At 24.8% G+C, this 19,326-nt stretch overlaps 5 protein-coding genes across 5 annotated transcripts in view; 3 read left to right on the top strand and 2 right to left on the bottom strand.

Moving 5' to 3' along the window:
- Nucleotides 1-1,944, bottom strand: part of Phum_PHUM229580 (zinc finger protein FYVE domain containing protein, putative) — a gene marked incomplete at both ends in the record, with an annotated part of 3,184 nt that extends 1,240 nt beyond the window's left edge. The window contains 6 exons of the mRNA XM_002425925.1: nt 87-153; nt 283-449; nt 544-749; nt 887-1,094; nt 1,178-1,462; nt 1,711-1,944. Of these exons, the coding sequence (XP_002425970.1) occupies nt 87-153; nt 283-449; nt 544-749; nt 887-1,094; nt 1,178-1,462; nt 1,711-1,944 (1,167 nt within the window). The remainder of the gene's footprint in view (nt 1-86; nt 154-282; nt 450-543; nt 750-886; nt 1,095-1,177; nt 1,463-1,710) is intronic.
- A 2,695-nt stretch (nt 1,945-4,639) lies between these two features.
- Nucleotides 4,640-6,580, top strand: Phum_PHUM229690 (Pendrin, putative; the record flags this gene model as incomplete). The annotated part of the gene is made up of 1 exon (XM_002425926.1): nt 4,640-6,580. One exon carries the CDS (start codon nt 4,640-4,642, stop codon nt 6,578-6,580), a length of 1,941 nt encoding a protein of 646 aa, XP_002425971.1.
- A 719-nt stretch (nt 6,581-7,299) lies between these two features.
- Phum_PHUM229700 (paramyosin, long form, putative) lies at nt 7,300-10,131 on the top strand (the record flags this gene model as incomplete). The annotated part of the gene is made up of 9 exons (XM_002425927.1): nt 7,300-7,476; nt 7,585-7,827; nt 8,298-8,588; nt 8,660-8,882; nt 8,977-9,154; nt 9,255-9,430; nt 9,500-9,714; nt 9,823-9,975; nt 10,094-10,131. The coding sequence occupies exons 1-9, from the start codon at nt 7,302-7,304 to the stop codon at nt 10,129-10,131; spliced, it is 1,692 nt and encodes a 563-aa protein (XP_002425972.1). The 5' UTR covers nt 7,300-7,301.
- Nucleotides 10,132-11,466: 1,335 nt separating this feature from the next.
- Nucleotides 11,467-17,257, bottom strand: Phum_PHUM229710 (uncharacterized protein; the record flags this gene model as incomplete). The annotated part of the gene is made up of 14 exons (XM_002425928.1): nt 11,467-11,787; nt 11,855-12,092; nt 12,596-12,697; nt 12,771-12,981; nt 13,056-13,277; nt 13,408-13,750; nt 13,869-14,101; nt 14,174-14,278; nt 14,521-14,673; nt 14,784-14,876; nt 15,096-15,265; nt 15,463-15,821; nt 15,978-16,235; nt 17,147-17,257. The coding sequence occupies 14 exons, from the start codon at nt 17,255-17,257 to the stop codon at nt 11,467-11,469; spliced, it is 2,919 nt and encodes a 972-aa protein (XP_002425973.1).
- A 1,203-nt stretch (nt 17,258-18,460) lies between these two features.
- Phum_PHUM229720 (synaptonemal complex protein ZIP1, putative) overlaps nt 18,461-19,326 on the top strand; it is a gene marked incomplete at both ends in the record, with an annotated part of 2,765 nt that continues 1,899 nt past the window's right edge. Inside the window, one exon of the mRNA XM_002425929.1 lies at nt 18,461-19,215. Coding sequence (XP_002425974.1) covers nt 18,461-19,215 — 755 coding nt within the window. The remainder of the gene's footprint in view (nt 19,216-19,326) is intronic.

Raw genomic sequence — 19,326 nt, forward strand, 5'->3', positions numbered from 1 at the left:
TAATACACGAGGGACACGAAATGCTAAATAATTTCAGTTTTTATTAATATTGAAAAGTTTATTATATTATTCAAATGTAAATTTACACTAAAGGGATCTTTAGAAATTGGAGAACCATTGTTTTTAAATATCAAGTGAAAACAAGAAACATGACTTAGGTATTTTGGTATTTTAATTTCGAGTTAATTAAAATGGGTTTGAGAGATAACACCTATTATAATTTTTAGTATAAATATGACATTCTGACAAAATTTAAAATGTGAAAAATTAAAATTAACTTACTTGCAGTTTAAAGAATTCTTATGAGGAACATTTTCTTTCAAATGGCCAACAGATAATTCACAACGCTTATTACACGACAGACAACAATCTGGACAAGTAAAATATTGATCTGGAAATAAAATTGGTTTTCCATCACCTATTTCTCCAGAAAACTTTTTGTTTAATACCTAAATTGAAAATAGTATAATTACTAATCGAAAATTGCCTTTTAAAATCTAAAACAATTATTTCTTTTTGTTAATCAAAACAAGTAATACTCACTTTTAATACTTCAAAAACTGTTGCTGGACATCTAGGAGACCTAATGGTATTACTATCTAATTCGCTTTTTACAACAGATTTTAACTCGGAAAAATCACACAATGCTGAAGCCTGCAATCCAATATAATGCAATGAACTGAATGCTTTTATATCCAAATTTAATTCTAAGAATCGATTTCTTAAAACATCTTCAGAACTTTCGGTAACTGCTAAAATGAATTCAATATAAAATTTCAATTTTACATATCAATACTATAGTAAAACTTTATCTTTTCTATTTTAAATTAAAACTTATATTATGAGTGAATCAGTCGAAATAAAATATTTTAAATAAAAAACTAACTTGATTGAAGAGGCTTTGTATGCCTACTTTCATGAAAGATTACAACTGCAGGTCCCACAGTCGAAATAGAATTGTCACTAAAATTTTTTAATATAGATTTAAAATGGTAGGTGAATGCTTTAGAAGCAGAACCCAGAAAGGTGAACATGTCTCTAGGCAAGCGTTCAGTTCTTGTTTTATATATAACAACATCTGATATAGCCAACACCTTAAATGTATAAATATAAGGCAATTACAGAAAACAATAAATTATTTCCTTATGTAAAATATTGAATTATTTTTAAATTATACCTTAAGCAACAATCTGGTAGTTTGAAGTTCTTGATTTGTTGAATTTAATAAACCTTCTGTATCAATACAAATAATTTTTAATTCAGGATCATAAGCAGCCCATATTCCTGTGGTGCAGGAAGTTTGAGATGATGAAGTTTTAAATACCTCATTTTTATCGAAAAATGTTTGATTTAGAGTGTAGGATTTTCCATCACCAGTATTACCAAAGATTGAAACCACTTTAACCTTAACAAATGGGTCAGTAATTCCAAGTCTGAGTACAAACTGTTCAGCTGTTTCTATCTTAAAAAGAAATTTATTTAAAATTAGTTTTTGTAAGCCAAAGAGCAAAAAACAAAAAAATCTGTACTGTGAATTAAATAAAAAATCATGTTCAAATATAATAATACTCAATGATTGAAAACAAAGGTTAAAATGTTGTTCTTGAGTAATATTCAATTTAAAAATTTTAAAAAAAAATAGTTTTGCTTTTTCATTTGTCTTATTTTAAATGAATTATTAAGAAAAGTGTAATTTTTTGAAATAAATACCTCAAGTTCTTCTTTGTTATTTAAAATTTGAAAACTTTTATTTGTATTATCTCTGGTAGATAAATTTAAGGATTCAAATTCTTTTTCTAACATAACGTTTCCTGAATTATTAATGTCTGAATTCATGTTAGTATTATGATGATGATGATCAGAAACTTTTGATGATTCCAGCACGTTCATACTGTCCAAACTTTGCATTATCGAAGGTGAATTTGCGTCAAATTTCCGATACATTTGCGGCCAACGAGAATTTTTTTTTTTTACATGTTGTTCCATTTGTAAACTGACCTTGTGACGTTTTTCTTTGTTGTTATCTCTCACCTCTTTTAAACACAATCAAAACGTAACTACAATATGAAAATCTTAAGGATATATATATATAAATATATATATTTATATAGTATTTAACTAAATTATAAAGCATCAAAAGTTAAAACCATATTTAAAAAAAAGGTTTTAAAACCGATTGAAATACACTGTTGCAAATAACGGTAATCAAACATAACTGCAGTAATTAAATAACTGAAATTTATTCACAGAAAAAATAATTTGTCATTAATTTTTGCTACCATATTACTTATTTGTAGCAATCCCTCCGTAGTAAATCGCGCGCAAACCAAAGTGTAATATTTACAATTTCGAGAAACGTCAATGAATTTTGTCTAAGGTGATTGATTGATCATAAAATGATTATTTTAATTTAGTTTACAATTTTATTTCATTATATTTATTGCTTTTAGTTTATAAATAAATATTTTTTTTCTTCTCTACGATAATAATACATTGTCAAAAAGAGATAAATAGAAAATTACAAACGGTGATTTCGATGAAATCATTTGGATGTGAAATGTTAATTAAAATAAAAATAATTCGTTATTTTTTTAGTTATGGAGTATTTAATAAAAAAAAACATTAATATGGATAAATAAAAAGGTATTTATAACGTTAATTTAATTCGTTTATTAGTATTTATTTGATATACATACATTTGTAACGCATTTGTTATTGTGTTTATGTACACAGATTCCATTAATCTGCAGGATTACAAAAACGTTTAATTTATTGTTTTTTTATTTTATTTTTTTAAATTATTATTAAAAGGATTCACACGGGATTTTAAAATAAAATATATAAATTACTTAATTATTTATAATATGTAATTAAATTATACTGCGTTTTGCTTACGTCATCATTTACCACAAAAAAAATGCTTAAAAGGAAAACGTTTTGATTTTGTTTCACGTTCTTTTATTTTATTTTAAAAGTTTGATGTAATTTTTTTTTTTTTTTTTTACTTCCTTTTATTTAATAATAATCGTAAACATATTATTTTATATTTTTTTATTTGATTATTTGTTTATTTATGATTTATTCTTAACAATTGGTTTTAAAAAAAAAAATGGAATTAACCTTTTTATACGAAAAGCGTTCGAAAACCGTTATTTTCAAAATGGTGTTTCGTAATAAAAGTAATATAGCGTAACGATAAAAAAATTTTCATTTTAACGTTAAAAAAAAAAAAACGATAATTAAAATGCTTTTGCGTAATAAAAACAAAAACTAATCAAATTCTAATAAAAAACAAAATTAAAATCTCAAGGAAAAATTTGTTTAATTTTTAATTATTTCAAAGTGTTACATGTTAATTTTTTATTCATCAAATGACCACATTAAACTTCCATTGATTTGTGAATAAAACTAGGGAAAAGGAAAAATTTATTTTTTCTTCAAATTGTTACTTTTTTATAAATTTATTTTTATTTAAAGTGAAAATTTTTCTTACGTTTAAAAAAAACAAATATTATTATTATTATTATATAAATTTTCACGTTCTATTTTTATAGTCTTGTATTGCAAAACATCATTTGAAAAAAAAATTTTTTTTTTTTTGCATTCAAGGTGATCAAGTTTATTAAATGTTTTTTTTTTAAATTTTGAATTCTATCAATCAGAAAATCCTTATCAAAATTGTATTGTGTTATTAATTAATTAATTATTTACATAAAAATTTATTTTAATAATTTTTTCCATGAAAATGTTTTAAAAAACATTTCAAATCATGTCCAAAATACAAAATCATGTTTTAAAGAAATGATGAGTGAATTTTTAATATTTAATTAAATTATTATTATTATTATTTTATTTATACATAAATACATACAGTCACAAATTTAAAATTTACTTATTATTATCATTTTTTATTTTTCAGGAAAATGGAAAAACGTTTAAGTGATGATGTGATAAAAAAAATGTTTTTTTAAATTTAAATTTTGTTTTAACTAAAAATTTAAAAATTTAAAAAAAAAATGTGAATAAAGTGAAATAAATAAAAAAAAAAAATTTCATACCTGATTTTGTGAAAAGGGAGACGAACTCATACGTTAATTTAAAATTTGTGTTCAAAGTCGACTGGTTTTTTTTTTTTTTTTTTTTTTTTTTTATTTGGGTAGTACCCGGGAACCTCCCCCGTGAAATTAATTTGGATTGAAAAGTATAAAAAAACTTGTCGTAAGTTTATTTATTTATTTTTTTCTTTTTGGGGGGGGGGGGGATTAAAAAACTAATCAAATTATTATTATTATTTTTTATTAAATAATCATTATTATCAGAGTGTGAATTACAACTATTTTACATTTTGTTGTTGTTGTTTAAATTTATTGTTTTACATTAAAAATTTTATTGGTATATATATTTTTTTTAATTATTATTATTATTATTATCATTAGTAATTGGTGATAACATGACATAGTTTTTTAGGCCTTGGGTTAACGTTTACCAACGTTTACTTAGTGTGACTAATAATAGTAATAATAATAATAATAGTAATGGAATTAATATTTGATATTAATATTTGATTTTTTTTTTTTTTTTGTTTGGATTGTACGACCATTTTAGAAAACTGGGTAACAAAACTTCTGTTTCGGAAATTATGCAAAACGAAGAAGAAACATCTTCAAAAGATGACGATGAAGAATTATTATTATTAACAGAAGAAAAATTTCGTGAAAAATACAATTATGAAGAAATGAAAAAAGTTACATTTAAAAAAAAATTTAAAAGAAATTTAAAATGTAACAAAGAAAAAATATTAAATTTTATCCCGATATGTAGATGGTTACCAAAATATAATCCGAAAAAAGATTTGGGATATGATATTATTGCGGGAATAACAACAGCAGTCATGCATATACCACATGGACTTTCATATGCACCCCTCGCAAGGGTTGATCCCATAATCGGTTTATACATGGCTATTTTTCCTGTTTTTGTTTATATGATATTTGGTACTTCTCGTATACTTTCCATCGGAACTTTTGCCGTTTTATGTACAATGGTAGGCGATGTCGTAAATAGTCATCAAGCTAATTATCAATCTTTAATCGATAAAGCTTATGCTACGAATAACACTTTAATCGTACAACATAATTATACGTCATTAGAAGTGGGTACTGCTGTTTGTTTGCTTGTTGGTTTTTGGCAATGTTTGTTAGGTTTTTTAAGATTGGGGGTTTTTATGGTTGTCATGTCAAAAAGCATGGTATCCGGTTTTACGACGGGAGCTGCTATATGCGTTTTTTCCTATCAGCTTAAATCAATTTTCGGTATCCACGTTCAAACATTTACTGGCGCATTAAAACTCGTTTATTTTTACATAGATTTTTTCAGTAAAATAAAAACAACGAATTGCGTGACACTCGGCACGTCATTATCCGCTATTGCTCTATTGTTATTTTTTAACGAATATTTAAAACCATTAATTAAAAAAAAACATCCTAAAAATCGAATACCCGTACCCATAGAATTGTTTGTATTAGTAATAGGTATATTAACATCTTACATGTTAGATCTTAAGAAAAATTATAATGTCGAAATAGTAGGATACATACCACAGGGTATGCCTGTAGCTCAAATGCCCCCCCTATCACTATTACCCCACGTAATTACAGAAAGTTTTATGGTGGCTTTAGTCGCTTTGTCAATAAATTTGTCTCTGACAAAAATTTTTGAATCAAAATCCGATTATGTAATTGATGATAATCAAGAATTAATTGCTTATGGTTTTTCAAATATCGCATCTTCATTTTTTTTATGTTTGCCTTCTGCTGCATCACTTTCTAGAACCACAATACAATATTCAACCGGTGGTAAAACACAATTGGCTAGTTTTTTCAGTGCCGTACTCATGATTCTAACAATTATTTTTGTACAATTTTTATTCGAACCCGTACCTTATTGCATACTCGGATCGATTGTTGTCGTTACTCTTAAGGGGCTACTTCTACAAGTATTAGATTTGCCAAAAATTATAAAAGAAAATTTAATGGATGGAATAATTTGGATCGGTACATTTTTTGCTGTTATATTAATTGATATCGATATAGGATTAGGGGTTGGAATACTTTTATCCGTTGTTTCCCTTGCATTTTCTTCTTCGGTTTTAAAAGTTAACGTCATAGGACAGGTTCCTCAATCAAATATATATTTAAATATGGAATTTTATAAATCAGCAACATCAATACCCTATATATTGATATTAAAAATCGAGGGAAACGTTACTTTTGCCAATTGTAGTAATTTAGAAAAAAAAATATTAAGAGAATATAAGAATTTTTTTGCATTTTCCATCGAAGATGATTCAAATGTAATATTAGATTTAAGTTCAATGAATACCATCGATCCCACGGGAGTTAAAATTTTTATTGAATTATATCAATATTTTTCTAAATTAAATACTAAATTATATATAACTCATTGTAATAATAGAGTGTATAGAGTTTTACACAAATGTAAATTTTTTACAATTTTTCCAAAAGAACAAGTGGCAGCATCGGTAAATGATGTCGTCATTTATTTAAATAGTAAAAAATAAATTATGTATTAATTTAAAATAATAATAATAATAACGATAACTAATTATGTACTTTTAAAAAAAAAAAAAACAACATTAATCGTTTTGGAAAATAAATTTAATATATTGTAATTTTTCTGATTTTTTTTTTTTTTGATTTGTCACAGTTTTTATTATTATTATTATTATTATTATTATTATTATTATTTAATATAATTTTAAAAATTAGTGATTTTTAAAAAGAAAAAACCTTGTCTAATTGAAAAGATATTATTTATTTAAATAAAATAAATGTGTACATAATTAATAATAATTTTTCTTTTTGTTTAAATCAAAGTAAATAATAATAATAATAATAATGATGATGATGATGATGATGACTTTCAATGTATTTCAAGATCGAAATGAAAAAATTTACGATAAATCACCGCCATCTTTAAATATGTATATATTCACATAAATAAAATTTCTACGTTGATTGTTTATTATTATTATTTACCCATTATTGTTATTATTATTATTATTATTTTTTTATTTAATTAAAAATTTTACGTGTTCTTTCATATGTATTTATTATTTCTGTATATTAATTTTATTCGTTTTTAATAATTTAAAACAATAATATTTGCTTATTGTTTAAAAAAAAAAAAAAAAAAAACAAACAAACTTCATAAAAAATTATAAATAAAAAAAAAATGGTTAAATGAATTTTATAGAGCGTCTTAGTAAAATAAATATCGAAATGTTTCCACCGAATTTAAAAAAAAATATAAGAGAAATCGACAGGCAAATAACACTTTTGGAATCCGAATGTAAAAATATGGAACCTGAACAAAATGAATCGCTTTCCACTGTCGTCCTCTCAAAAGTTGCCATTAGAGAATTACCCAGTAAACCATTTATAACGGGTCCAATACGTTCAACATGTTCATACAATTTAAAAAAATATAATAATAATAATAATAATAATGGCGGCGTGATAACGAATAATACATCGAAAATATATTCTGTATCTTCTGGACCAGTTGAACAATTTAAAAAAACAAATTTTAATATACATGATACCGATCGTGTGATGATGATGATAGACGATGGAAATGATAATGACACGAATGTAACAATTGATGAAAAACAAAATTTGAAAAGAAGTGAAAAAATAACATGTACAAAACAGGCACGTAAAACGGAAGAAGAAAATTTTCCGATTATATTCAATAGCAGTACGCCAAAAAAAATATTTCACAAAGAAGTTTTATTAGCTGATACCGGTGAAACGATCGAAGTAACCGTCATGCAAAAATTAAACAATAATAATAATAATAAAAACGATGAAAATAAAACCGGAAATAAAAGATCGGTACGTTCGATGGAAGAAAATAATGGGGGATCAAACGATGAAAAGAAAACTTTAGAAAAAAATAAAAGTTTTATAATAAAATCAAAACACGAATCATCGACTCAAATAAAAAAAAATTTAAATTTACAAAATGATAAAAATTTCCCTGATACTAATAATAATAATAATAATAATAATAATAATAATTTTATCGATAAGTCTATGAGTAGTAAAAACATTCAGGGATTTTATAAGAAATCATCAAACAATTACTCGGGTAAGTACTTTACTATTATTTTTTTTTTTTAACGTGATCATTATGACTTTAAATAATAATAATAATAATAATAATAATAATAATAATAATAATAATGTTTTTATTTTTCATTCAAAACAAAAAAGAAGAAGATGAATTAAAAAGTGATTGTTTGGAATTGAAAAAAAAAACAATAAATGAAATACCACCAATGGAACATTTATCGGTTAAAACAAATCGTTTCCGGTCTGCACGTACGAAAAGAAAATCTCAAGATGAAATACCCATCGATATTAGCGTGTCAAAGGGCATACAAGAAAAAAAAATCCAATGCATGATTGGAAAAGAAGAAAAGGAAAAATATGATTTTTTAATCAATCTTAACGATTCGATTAAAAATCTTAATTTATTAATTGAAGAATTTAAAAAGAAATCACGTAAGTTATAAAAATGGATTCCATGACATGTGACGTCATAATTAATTTTTCAAAATTTTTTCTCATTTCAGTTCAAGATGATAAAGAAAATGAAGTATTGAACGAAATGCAAAATACTTTGACAAAATTAAATAAAATAAAATCATCGACGACTTTAAATTGTCCAATAAATTATTTATTAAATGAAAATGGCGGATTTTTAATCGATAATAATGATTCGGATGGTAAAAAAGTATTATTATCAGTAAAAAAATATTGCGAACAACTCACTGAAGAAAAAACATTTTTATCCGAGTTAGTCAGTAAATAAATTTAATACGAATACAAATACAAATATTATAAAATAATAATAATAATTTTTAATGGGGTTTTTCCTCTGTTTTTCCAGGGAGCTCACGATAAAAAATCGAACGATTGCATCTATGAAAAATAAAGAAAAAGAATATTTATCACTTATATCATCCCTTAAATTTAGTTTGGAAAAAGCTAAAGAACAAGCAGAAGATTGTAATCGTTGTAAAAAAGAATTAAATTTAGTTAAAACTAAATTAAACGAAGAGGGAAAGGTCAGATTTCGTTTTCTCCCATAGGGGGACATAGGGGGGGGGGAAAGAATATTAGAAAAAATTATTATTATTAATAAATTTGGAATTTTTTTCAGAACAGATAATAGAAGCATTGCAAAGGAGTCATGATAAAATGCAAGATTTAGTTGAAAATTATGTATTGGAAAATGATAAATTAAGAACACAATTGAAAATAACAAAATTGGAAACGCAAAAATATAACGTTTTGCTCTCGAGTAAAGAAGAAGAAATAAAAAAATATAAATTCGAAATGGGGTAACATATTTGTTGTTGTATAACGATGAGGGGGGATTTATTGATAATAATAATATTTGTATGTTTCAGATCGTTTCAAAGGCAAATATGCGAACAATTAAGTTTATTAAGATCAAAAGCATCAGAAAATCAAGTTGAAAACGCATTGAAAACATTTGCAGATCAAGCTGGTCTTTTAAGTCAAACGGAAAATGAATCCGGACAAACAAATACAAACGAATACAGCGATAGAATATCATTTACAACGAGTAAAACATCCCTGGAATCCATTTGGAGTCGCGGAGGTATAAACGATGAAAAAGAAATAAAACAACAGCAACAACAACAGCAGCAGCAACAACAACAACAACAACAACCCACGACGATGACGACGACTTTGTCTATATTCGAAGTGAAAAAATCTAAAAATATCAACAGCGTCGTTAACGTTCAAAATCAAGATGGCGGTAATGATAATTTTAACGATTGCGAATACACGAGTTGTAAATCCGATGATTCCGATCGTGATGAAATTAAATTAGATGAAAACGATTATCGAAGAACGAGTTTAAACGATTTGATTAATTCAAAAAGATTAAAAAATAATATAGACGACATACTTCACGATATGAAAATCGATCCATCCGATGAAACATGGATGACTTTACCAAACGCTTATAACAGTTTACAAAGAACTCTTCGATCATCATCAACTGAAATAATACCAGAATTAAATCCGACGCAATATTAATATAAATTTAATAAAAGTAAATGTCAAAGGTCAATTAACACAAAAAAAAAAAAAAATTATGTTAAGTGTCGTACATTATATTCGTTCTCACAGTTTTTTTTCTTTCATTAAATTTAATTTTTTTTTTACAAAACAAAAACAACCAGGAACGTTAATTAAATAAATAATTAAATACTTTTTCATTTTATATAAAATAAATATTATTATTATTATTATTATCATCATTAATTATCTACATTATTTTAAGAAAGCGAAAAAACTAAAATTCAAATACGATAAAATTATTTATTTATTTATTTTCTACATTTAAATGATAAAATTATAATTTTGACAAAGTCAAATAATAATAATAATAATAATAATAATAATAAAATCTAATATTTTTTTTTGTATAATATAAATTATTATAATTACACCCGGAAATGTTTTTTTTGTTTTGGAACGATTCACATAATTAAAAAGTTTATTAATAATAATAATAATTATCTAAAGGTCGCCAGGTAATTAAAACAAGTAATATTATATATATATATATATATATATATAATATTTATTACTAAAAACGTATAGAATTTAAAAAGCAGTCAATAATAATAATAATAATAATAATAATTATTGTTAAATATAAGCGAGCAGCCGGGAAAGAGAAAAAGAGAGAGAGAGAGAGAGAGAGAGAGAGAGAGAGAAAACTTTTAATAAATTTTGTTTGTTTGTTTGTGTGACTTGTAACGTTTTGCTCGCGTGTTAAATAAATTTATTATTATTATTATTATTATTAGATGCTAGAGAATATAATAAAATAATCAATGTTAATATTTGAATGGAAATAATTATCATTATTCCCAATAAGAAATCAATTAGCGTCGTTACCTTTTTCATCTCGTAACTGTTTGTATGATAAAAAGAAAGAAAAAAGAAAAACAAAATGATAACGTAAGGTTCTTATCACATGTAAAAAAAAAAAAAAAAGCAGAAGAAAAATTTAAAAAAAAATTTTTTTTTTTTTTTATTTAAAAAAAAATAATGATGATAATAATGATAAAATAAAATAATAATAATAATAATAATGATAAAAAAATAATTAAAAATAAAAAAATAATGATGATAATAATAATACACTGGAAAAATTATTATTTTTTTTTTTTTATATTGTATATATAATATGTATATATATATATATAAACTTACTTAATTATTATTAAATCACTGGAGTTGTCTGGAATATTCTGAAATTCGTTAAATCCTGTTGAAACGGGTCCACCCTAAAATAATAAGAAGAATAAGAAAAATTATTAAAAAAAACGTTTTAAATGGTAAAAAATGAATGATTTCCAGTAAATTCCAGTAAATAAAAAATTAAACACCCTGTTTGAGTAGCTGCGTTTGTTTGTTTCCTTGATTTTTCCGGGGTTTTACTACGCGGGAAAACGACGTTTTCTGTCGTTCTGTTGATTTCCAACTTGAGAACTTGAACCGTTTTTTCCCTTTCTTCCAATTGCTGTTGTAAAAATAATACCTGACGACGTAAATCGAAAAGTTCATCTTTCATAACGACAACGTTGTTGTCTCCTCTTTCATCATCTGTATGATTTATCCTACCATTTTCCTGAAGGAGGTTACCTTCAGACTATAATAAAAATTAATTAATCAATTTCTTTTCTTTTCAGTTAATCTTTAATGATGATGATAATAACCTCAGATAAAACTCGTTTAAGTTTCAACAGCATCGTTTTCATGCTGACGACATCTTGAAAAACGTTTTGAAATGAAATTTTATCCATTTTAATCATCATCGACTCATCGTCAGGTTTACGACGACCACAGCTCAGTGATGATCCACCATTTATTAATTCTGAACAATTTAAATTAATCGAATTGTTGTTTTTATTCGTGTCTAAATTTGTAAGTTTTTCATTTTTTATCATAGTTTTCCTAAAAAATTAGACAAAAAAAAAATTTTTTTTTTTTTTTAGGTATTTTACGAACCGGAAATAAAAATCTACAACCGTTATAAACGGGGTAAGTATAAAAAATATAAACAAACTCTAACACTTTTTTATAAACATTTGTTCACTACAATTATAATTGCTCTCTAACAATGCCTTGATTACAACTAAAACAATTTTGTAGTGATTATGTGTTTCCTCCACCTCCATGTTTAAAAAAAAAAAAATGTTTCCACTTGAGAACTTAACACGCGAAACGTTACAAAACCGACATTTTTTAAAAGTTTCTCATCCGTAAAATACATAATCCGATGATTAATTTAATATAATAATAATTATTCAGGTTAATGAAAAAATAAAAAAATGGTTGCATAACTTTCCAAAGAAAGAAAAATAACATTCTCCATTGCACTTTTTTTTTTTTTTTTTTTTTTTGAGAGAGAGAGAGAGAGAGAGAGAGAAAATATAGAAAAGAGAGAAAAGACTCACCTTAAAATACTGTTACTATTTTGACTAGAAGAATTAATTACACTTTCTGTTTTAATACAACTAATAACAAGTGTACTTTCTGAATTGTCACCGTTTGTCAATCTAAAACAATTATTATTATCATCAGTATAAATTTTTAATAAAAAAAAAAGCGGGAGGGGGGGGGGAAAAGTACCTTTCGACATTCTCATCAAAAGAATTTGATTCGAAATCAAGCATGAGATCATCTGATGAAATGCTTTCGCAGGGAGATAAAGTACCACATGAAGAATTTAATCTGGCACCTTTTTTTTCATTTTTATTTTTATTTATTTCTTCTTCTCCTTCTCCTTCTCCTCCTCCTTCCTCCTCTTCTTCTTTTTCTAATACTTTTTTTATTTCTTCATCTGACAAAAAAAAAGAAAAAAAATATAAAAAATTGTCATGGAAAAAATTAAAAATGGAAGAAATGAATAATTACCATCTTTTTTTTTTATTCCAACCGTAGAAATTTCATTTTCGACTCTTTCTAATAAAATTTTCCTTTCATCATCGCAAATGCAATTTTCCATAAATTTTTCTGAAAAGCATAATTGCGGTTGATCCGCGATTTCATCGTCAATTAGAAAGTCTCTTCCATCAGATATGGAAAGAGAATTGCTCGTGTGCGTTGGAGTGTCCGGAGAACCCGGAGAAATCAAAGCTGAGAAATAATAATTAAATCATAATAATAATAATAATAATAAATTTAATTTTTAAAAAAATTACTTTTATTTTTTTTCTTTCTTTTTTTTTTTTTAGGTAATGTAATCTACCTCAAGATAAATTCTCACCCAGACAGTTATTTTTTCCTTCCTTGTTAATTCCAATCTCATCGACGACATTTTCCAATTCATTTTCATTTAAATCTATATCACTTTTTAAACTAATACTATTATCATCATCATCTTCTTCTTCATCATCATCATCATCATTCATTTTAACTTTTAAATTTTTCTCATCGGATTTTGTTTGTAAAATTTTTAAAATTTTTTCCTTGTCATTATTTTTATCCTCTCCTTTATCTCCGAGAGAATCCGTATCAGATGATAACGGGTCAGACATGCTGCCCTCCGAGGAAGTTAACTGTTCGTCCGAAAGTGTATTCAAAAGTTGGTAACAAGAATTTTTATCGTCCTGAAATAAATTACAAAAAAAAATTAATAAGAACTACATAAAAAGGTTTATTATGTAAAAACAAATAATTATTTATTCTCTCTCTCTCCCTCTCTCTCTCTCACTCTTCACGTCCTACCTCTTCCATAAAATTATTTCTCAAAGGTAAATTTTTTCCTTTTAATTCTTTACTAAGTTTTAAAGCTTCCAATCGTATACTGTTGGGTGTGACGTCAGTTTCGGTATAAAACGTAGGTTTTATCCTTTTCGAAGTTGAACTACTTATATTATCATTATCTTCAAAATTAAAACATAAATTTTCATCATCCGCCATTGCTTCTCCGGATACCATGTAATCAGGTTCGTTAAATTCTTAAACACAAAATAATTTGAATAAAAAATGAACCTTTTTTTTATAATAAATGGGGGGAGTATTTTATTTACCATCTAACATAAAATTTTTCTCTGATTTTTTGCTATCTTTAAATAATTTTTCTTCTTCTGATTCAGCATCCGGTCCAACATCTCGATCAACACGGTGACAAGAACCTACGGTAGGTATAAGGTATTATTTCAATTTCATATTTTATATTAAAAAATTTGAAATTGATTTTGTCAAAACTTACTTTCTACGTTAGACTTGAGACGTAAATCAAATGTTTTTTTACAATTTGTATCAAAATTAGTATTATTGTGATTATTATTATTATTATTATTATTATTACTAGTATAATTATTAGTGACTTGTGAGATTTTTTTAAGGTATTCATTTGTTCTCTCTTCGACTAAACCGGTGTTAATAACAGAAGTGTTGGGTGGTCTTGTTTTAGCAACAGGTAATTTAATTACCGATACTTCCGTGATAACTCCCGATTTATTATCAGAATCCTCTTTTTTTAACAACTCAAATTTATTTCCGACTATTTTCATTTCCAGCTTTGTACCTTTACAAGCCGGTAAACGTTTCCTAAAAAAAAAATTTTTTTCTTTAAAACATTACCATATATATATAATAATTAAATTTATGGATGTTAATGTTACCTCAATTTAGAACCTGGACTAGAATCTAACATTTCAATTTTTTTTTCCAGAGTATTATTCGCACTGGAATGTGATTCGAAACCGGAGTCATCATTTAAAGATCCTTCTTTGGAAGAATTAAAATCACTTGGAGGTCCTTTTTAAAATAAAAAAAAATTCCATAAGGTAAGTAAAATTAATTTTGATAATTAATCAATCAATCATTTTTTTTTTTTTTTTTTTTGACAATTTTAATTGAATTATTAAATTTTAAAATTAATAGTAAGCATTAAGGCAATATTTAATGGATTTTAATGTTATTGATTTTAAGGTATTAAAAAAGTACCTCCTCTACGATAATAATTAGTTGCTGTTTTAACAGTCTTTGTATCCGTGACTCTTACAGGAAACTGTGGCCTAGGAAGATGAGATGTTTGAAGAGTAAATTTTTTAGGTTGATTCAAGGTAGTTAAACATGATTTAGATTTATTTAATCCAATGTTAAGAGAATTCGATCTAAAAAAAAGAAAAATAATGATGATATTTTTCTTCGAACAGTAATTTATAAGTTATCATGGATGGCCATTACCAATAAATTAAACTCAAAGTTAAAAAATAAGCTGACAACAGAGTTGACATTGATGTTAAAAATAAGAATCAAATTTCAGTTATATATTAATAATAAATAAAATGAATTTATAATATACACTTACGCTATTAATGGTTTAAAAAAAACTTCTTTAGGGCCTTCGCTTCTAGACCTTGTGATAACATCAGAATTATTATTATTATTATTTGTAACGAATGAATTTGAATTTTTGTGTTCTTGTTCAGGAAAATAATTTATTCGAGATGCTGTACATGATGCACTCGTGTCAGTTTTATCAATATATTTCTTTGGTAAAATAGTAGGGCGAAAACCAAATCTGTTAACAGGTACATCTGACTCTGTTAGAGTTTCATTTTGGGAAGTTAAATTAATCGGATTTATTTGATGATTGTTTGAAGAAACTTTTAAATTGTTTTCATTGTTTGTGGCACTTTTCTTATTGACATGGCATGAATTCATTCCCTAAAAAATTTCAATTTGAAATTAATGCATAATGCATAAAAAGTACCAATCATATATACACAAGGGATTTTTATAATTTAATGGACGTTATTTAAATTGTAAATTAAATTCATAATTATCAATTAAACAATAAAGAAGAATTTAAACAAAACTTACTACAATAGTTTTTTTTCTAATCATTTTTGGAGTTGATCGGAAAGGTGCATGACATAATGATTCGACAGAACTACCACTTTGATAATCATCAGTGACATTTTTCTGACTAGTTCTATTACCAACATGAACTAATTTTTCTCCAGAGTTTCTGGACGATTGTGAAGTGAGAGTAACAGGTGTGGGCAACTGAGTTTTCTTTTTAAAACCAAACGAAGATATTTCTCCCTTGTTAAACGGTGCTATTTTTTTAGACGATCCCTAGTAATAAAATTAATAATTTATTATTTATTAAAATCATTACTACATTATAATGTCAACAATTTAATGATATTAAAATCAGTATAAGGCGCTGGGTATTTTATGAAGAAAAAAAATAAAAGATGCTACACAATGTATTTTAATTGAAACATTTTATCAACCTAAAATATTTGACAGGTTTTTTTTCTCATAATACTTCATTGATGTGAATAAAAAATGTGTTTAGGGCTTGTTTTTATTGTAACAAAAAGGAAGTTTTTAAAAACCTTGTTTTAAAAAGAACTCAACTAGTAGAACAGAAATAAAATTAAATATAAAATAACTGCATCTTAATACATTATACATTAACATTCAAACTTTTTATTCTTGACTTTTTAAAGGAGTCAGAAAGCATTAAATTTTGTTTTGATTAGCATATCATTAAAGTGAAAAGTATTTGAAACCTTGGTGTTAACAAGATTTTTAATCATTAATAAACTCTTTAAAAGAAATAAAATTTTATAAAAAATAATAATAATTTTTCTCTTGTAAAATAAAAAACCAAATAAAAACAGGAAATAAAAGTTTGTCTATTAAGTTTCACAGTAACCACTTGACTTTTAACCAGTTTCAAGGTAAAATATACAATACACATAAAGCTTTCACCACATATAAATTTTAAAAATATGTTTATTTAAATAAACAGAAAAAAGGTTCAGGCTTTCAATTTTAAATAAAAAATTTTTAAAGGTAATGTGTAATTTATAAAATAATTAAATTAAAAATTAAATGTGCAGGTTAAATATTGGTTCTAACTTTAAGCATATTGAATGAGTTTTTAATAAATTTGCAATTTTATTGTTATTTTATCAGAAGAAAAAAAAAAATAAATAAATCAAATAGACAAAATAAACACATAAATAATAACCTACTTTTGAATGAATATCTTGTTCATCTCTATCCATTTTAAAATGTGAAATTGGTTTTTTTATAGAATTAAACTTGATTGTTTTGGAAGATTTTTTAGAAGTACAATTTCCCATTTGTGATAATCAAAAATGGGCACCGAGCTGAGAAAGAGCATTTGCCTGAAAAATCATTGATAAATATATATATATATAAATTAGAGAGCAAATATTTCATAGATCAATCAATCAATAAAAAAAAAAAAAAGAAAGAAAATTAAGATGTTAAAAAGAAATGATTCACACTAAAATACTTACCTAAGTTAAACGTCAAATAATTTTAATCAATATTTAAAAAAAGAAAAAAAGTAAAATTAAAATTGTATAATACAACTAAATAATTAATTTTAAAAAATTTTATTTTATGTCATGAATAAAATTTGAAATTTTTTTTTGAAAACAGGTATGATACCACTTCCGAACAACTATGCCTGCAATTACGATACCACTATCTATTAATTCAACATAAAATGTTAGGTATATTAATTCCAGAACTACATAACTCCTACAAACTCGACATTTTAAAAATTTAATTATATGACTTGAGGAGAAAAATAGAGAAAGTAAAACTATTAAATAATTTTTTACATTACTACATGATAAGATTTAAAAAAATTGTTATAAATAAAAAATTTACTTGTATTTTATTACCTTTATAAAGAGCCATTAGTAAGTAAATTGATTTACTTAAATTCTCTAAACCACATAACTAAAATCCTGATAAAGTCTAAAGAAAAATCGATAAAGAATGCGCAGACACTAGACGAAACTAGTCGTGATTAATTACACCTTAAGGCCTTCTGTAGATAAAACCTTTTTTGGCGGAATTTTTAAAATTTTATTTAAAAAATTTTTGTAGAATTGGGAAAATATTTGGATTTCGGTAAAATGAAAAACTTCATTTTAAAATATTTATTATTTATTATTAAAATTGTAATATTAAGGAATTAAATAGTTGAAGTCAAGAGTTTCCTAGTTACACTTTTTTTTTTTTTTTTAAAAAAGCAGCGAAAATTGTTTTGAAGCAAGACACAACAACTTGTTAAACAGTTTACAATCTTAAATTCAACGTGTGACTTATCTGTTACAACTTGAAAATATTTTTTTTTTTAAAGTTTTTTTTTTTTTATTTATTTTTGTGTATCATTTGAATAGTTTTTTTTTTTTTTAAAAGCAATTTATTTTGTAATAAATGAGATTGTATGAGGCAAAAACAGTTTTATTTTTGTACTTTTAGTTGTATAATTTCAATTAAAATTGAATGTTAGCTTTGTTGTTGTAATGTTTTCTTCAAATTTGCGCAAAGATATAATTGAACTTGAAAAGAAAATTTCCGTCTTTGAAAACGAGTGTAAAATTGTCGAAAAGAATGCATTAAAAAGAAAATTAAGTTCTAAACCAATATCTCAAAGTAAAGGTTTAGATACATGGATTCCTACATATGCCTTAAAGGCTCTGTCAGAATTAGACGCTCCTAAAAAATCAAATTCTTCTGATTCGAAAGTTTATTCTACTAGCTCTGCACCATCAATTTGTAGTAAACGATGTAACAAATCTGATTTTGTGGCTGATAATAAGGTTGGAAAAGTAAAAAATAATCGGAATAAAAACAAATCAGTAATAACGAAGCAGTCTAATCGGAGGAACGATTTATGTAATTCAGAAAACAAAGTTAAAAAATGTAAAAGTACCAAATCATGTGGATCCAGTACGAATTCTAATGTTAAAAAAATAGAAATTAGCAATGGCAGTAAAAAGTCTGAAGGAAATGTTCCTTGTAAGCAAATGTTGTCACATCCAAATAGCGATATTGAAGCCATTGTTAGAGAAGCACTAAAGTTAAATAATAATTCTAAGAAAAAAACAGATTTTGTAAAAAATAATGTAGATTCTGAACAATGTCAGTGTGTTTCAAGTAAAAAAGATGCAGGTCAAAAGTGGTCTGATATTTTGGCAGAAGAAGCATTAAAAAATAAAGAAAATAATTTCTCAAATTCAAATTTTACTCCGTCTAATCTCAGTGAAAATTGTGGTTTGTATTTTAAACTTAGATTTTTAAATATCTAAAAAATTTTATATTATTATTATTATTATTATGTAATGTAACTAATTAATTTCTTTTTTTTTTTTTCAGCATTCAGAAAGAT

Source organism: Pediculus humanus, genomic scaffold (assembly GCF_000006295.1).
Source record: "Pediculus humanus corporis 1103172107592 genomic scaffold, whole genome shotgun sequence".
In the NCBI taxonomy this organism is placed as follows: domain Eukaryota; kingdom Metazoa; phylum Arthropoda; class Insecta; order Psocodea; family Pediculidae; genus Pediculus; species Pediculus humanus.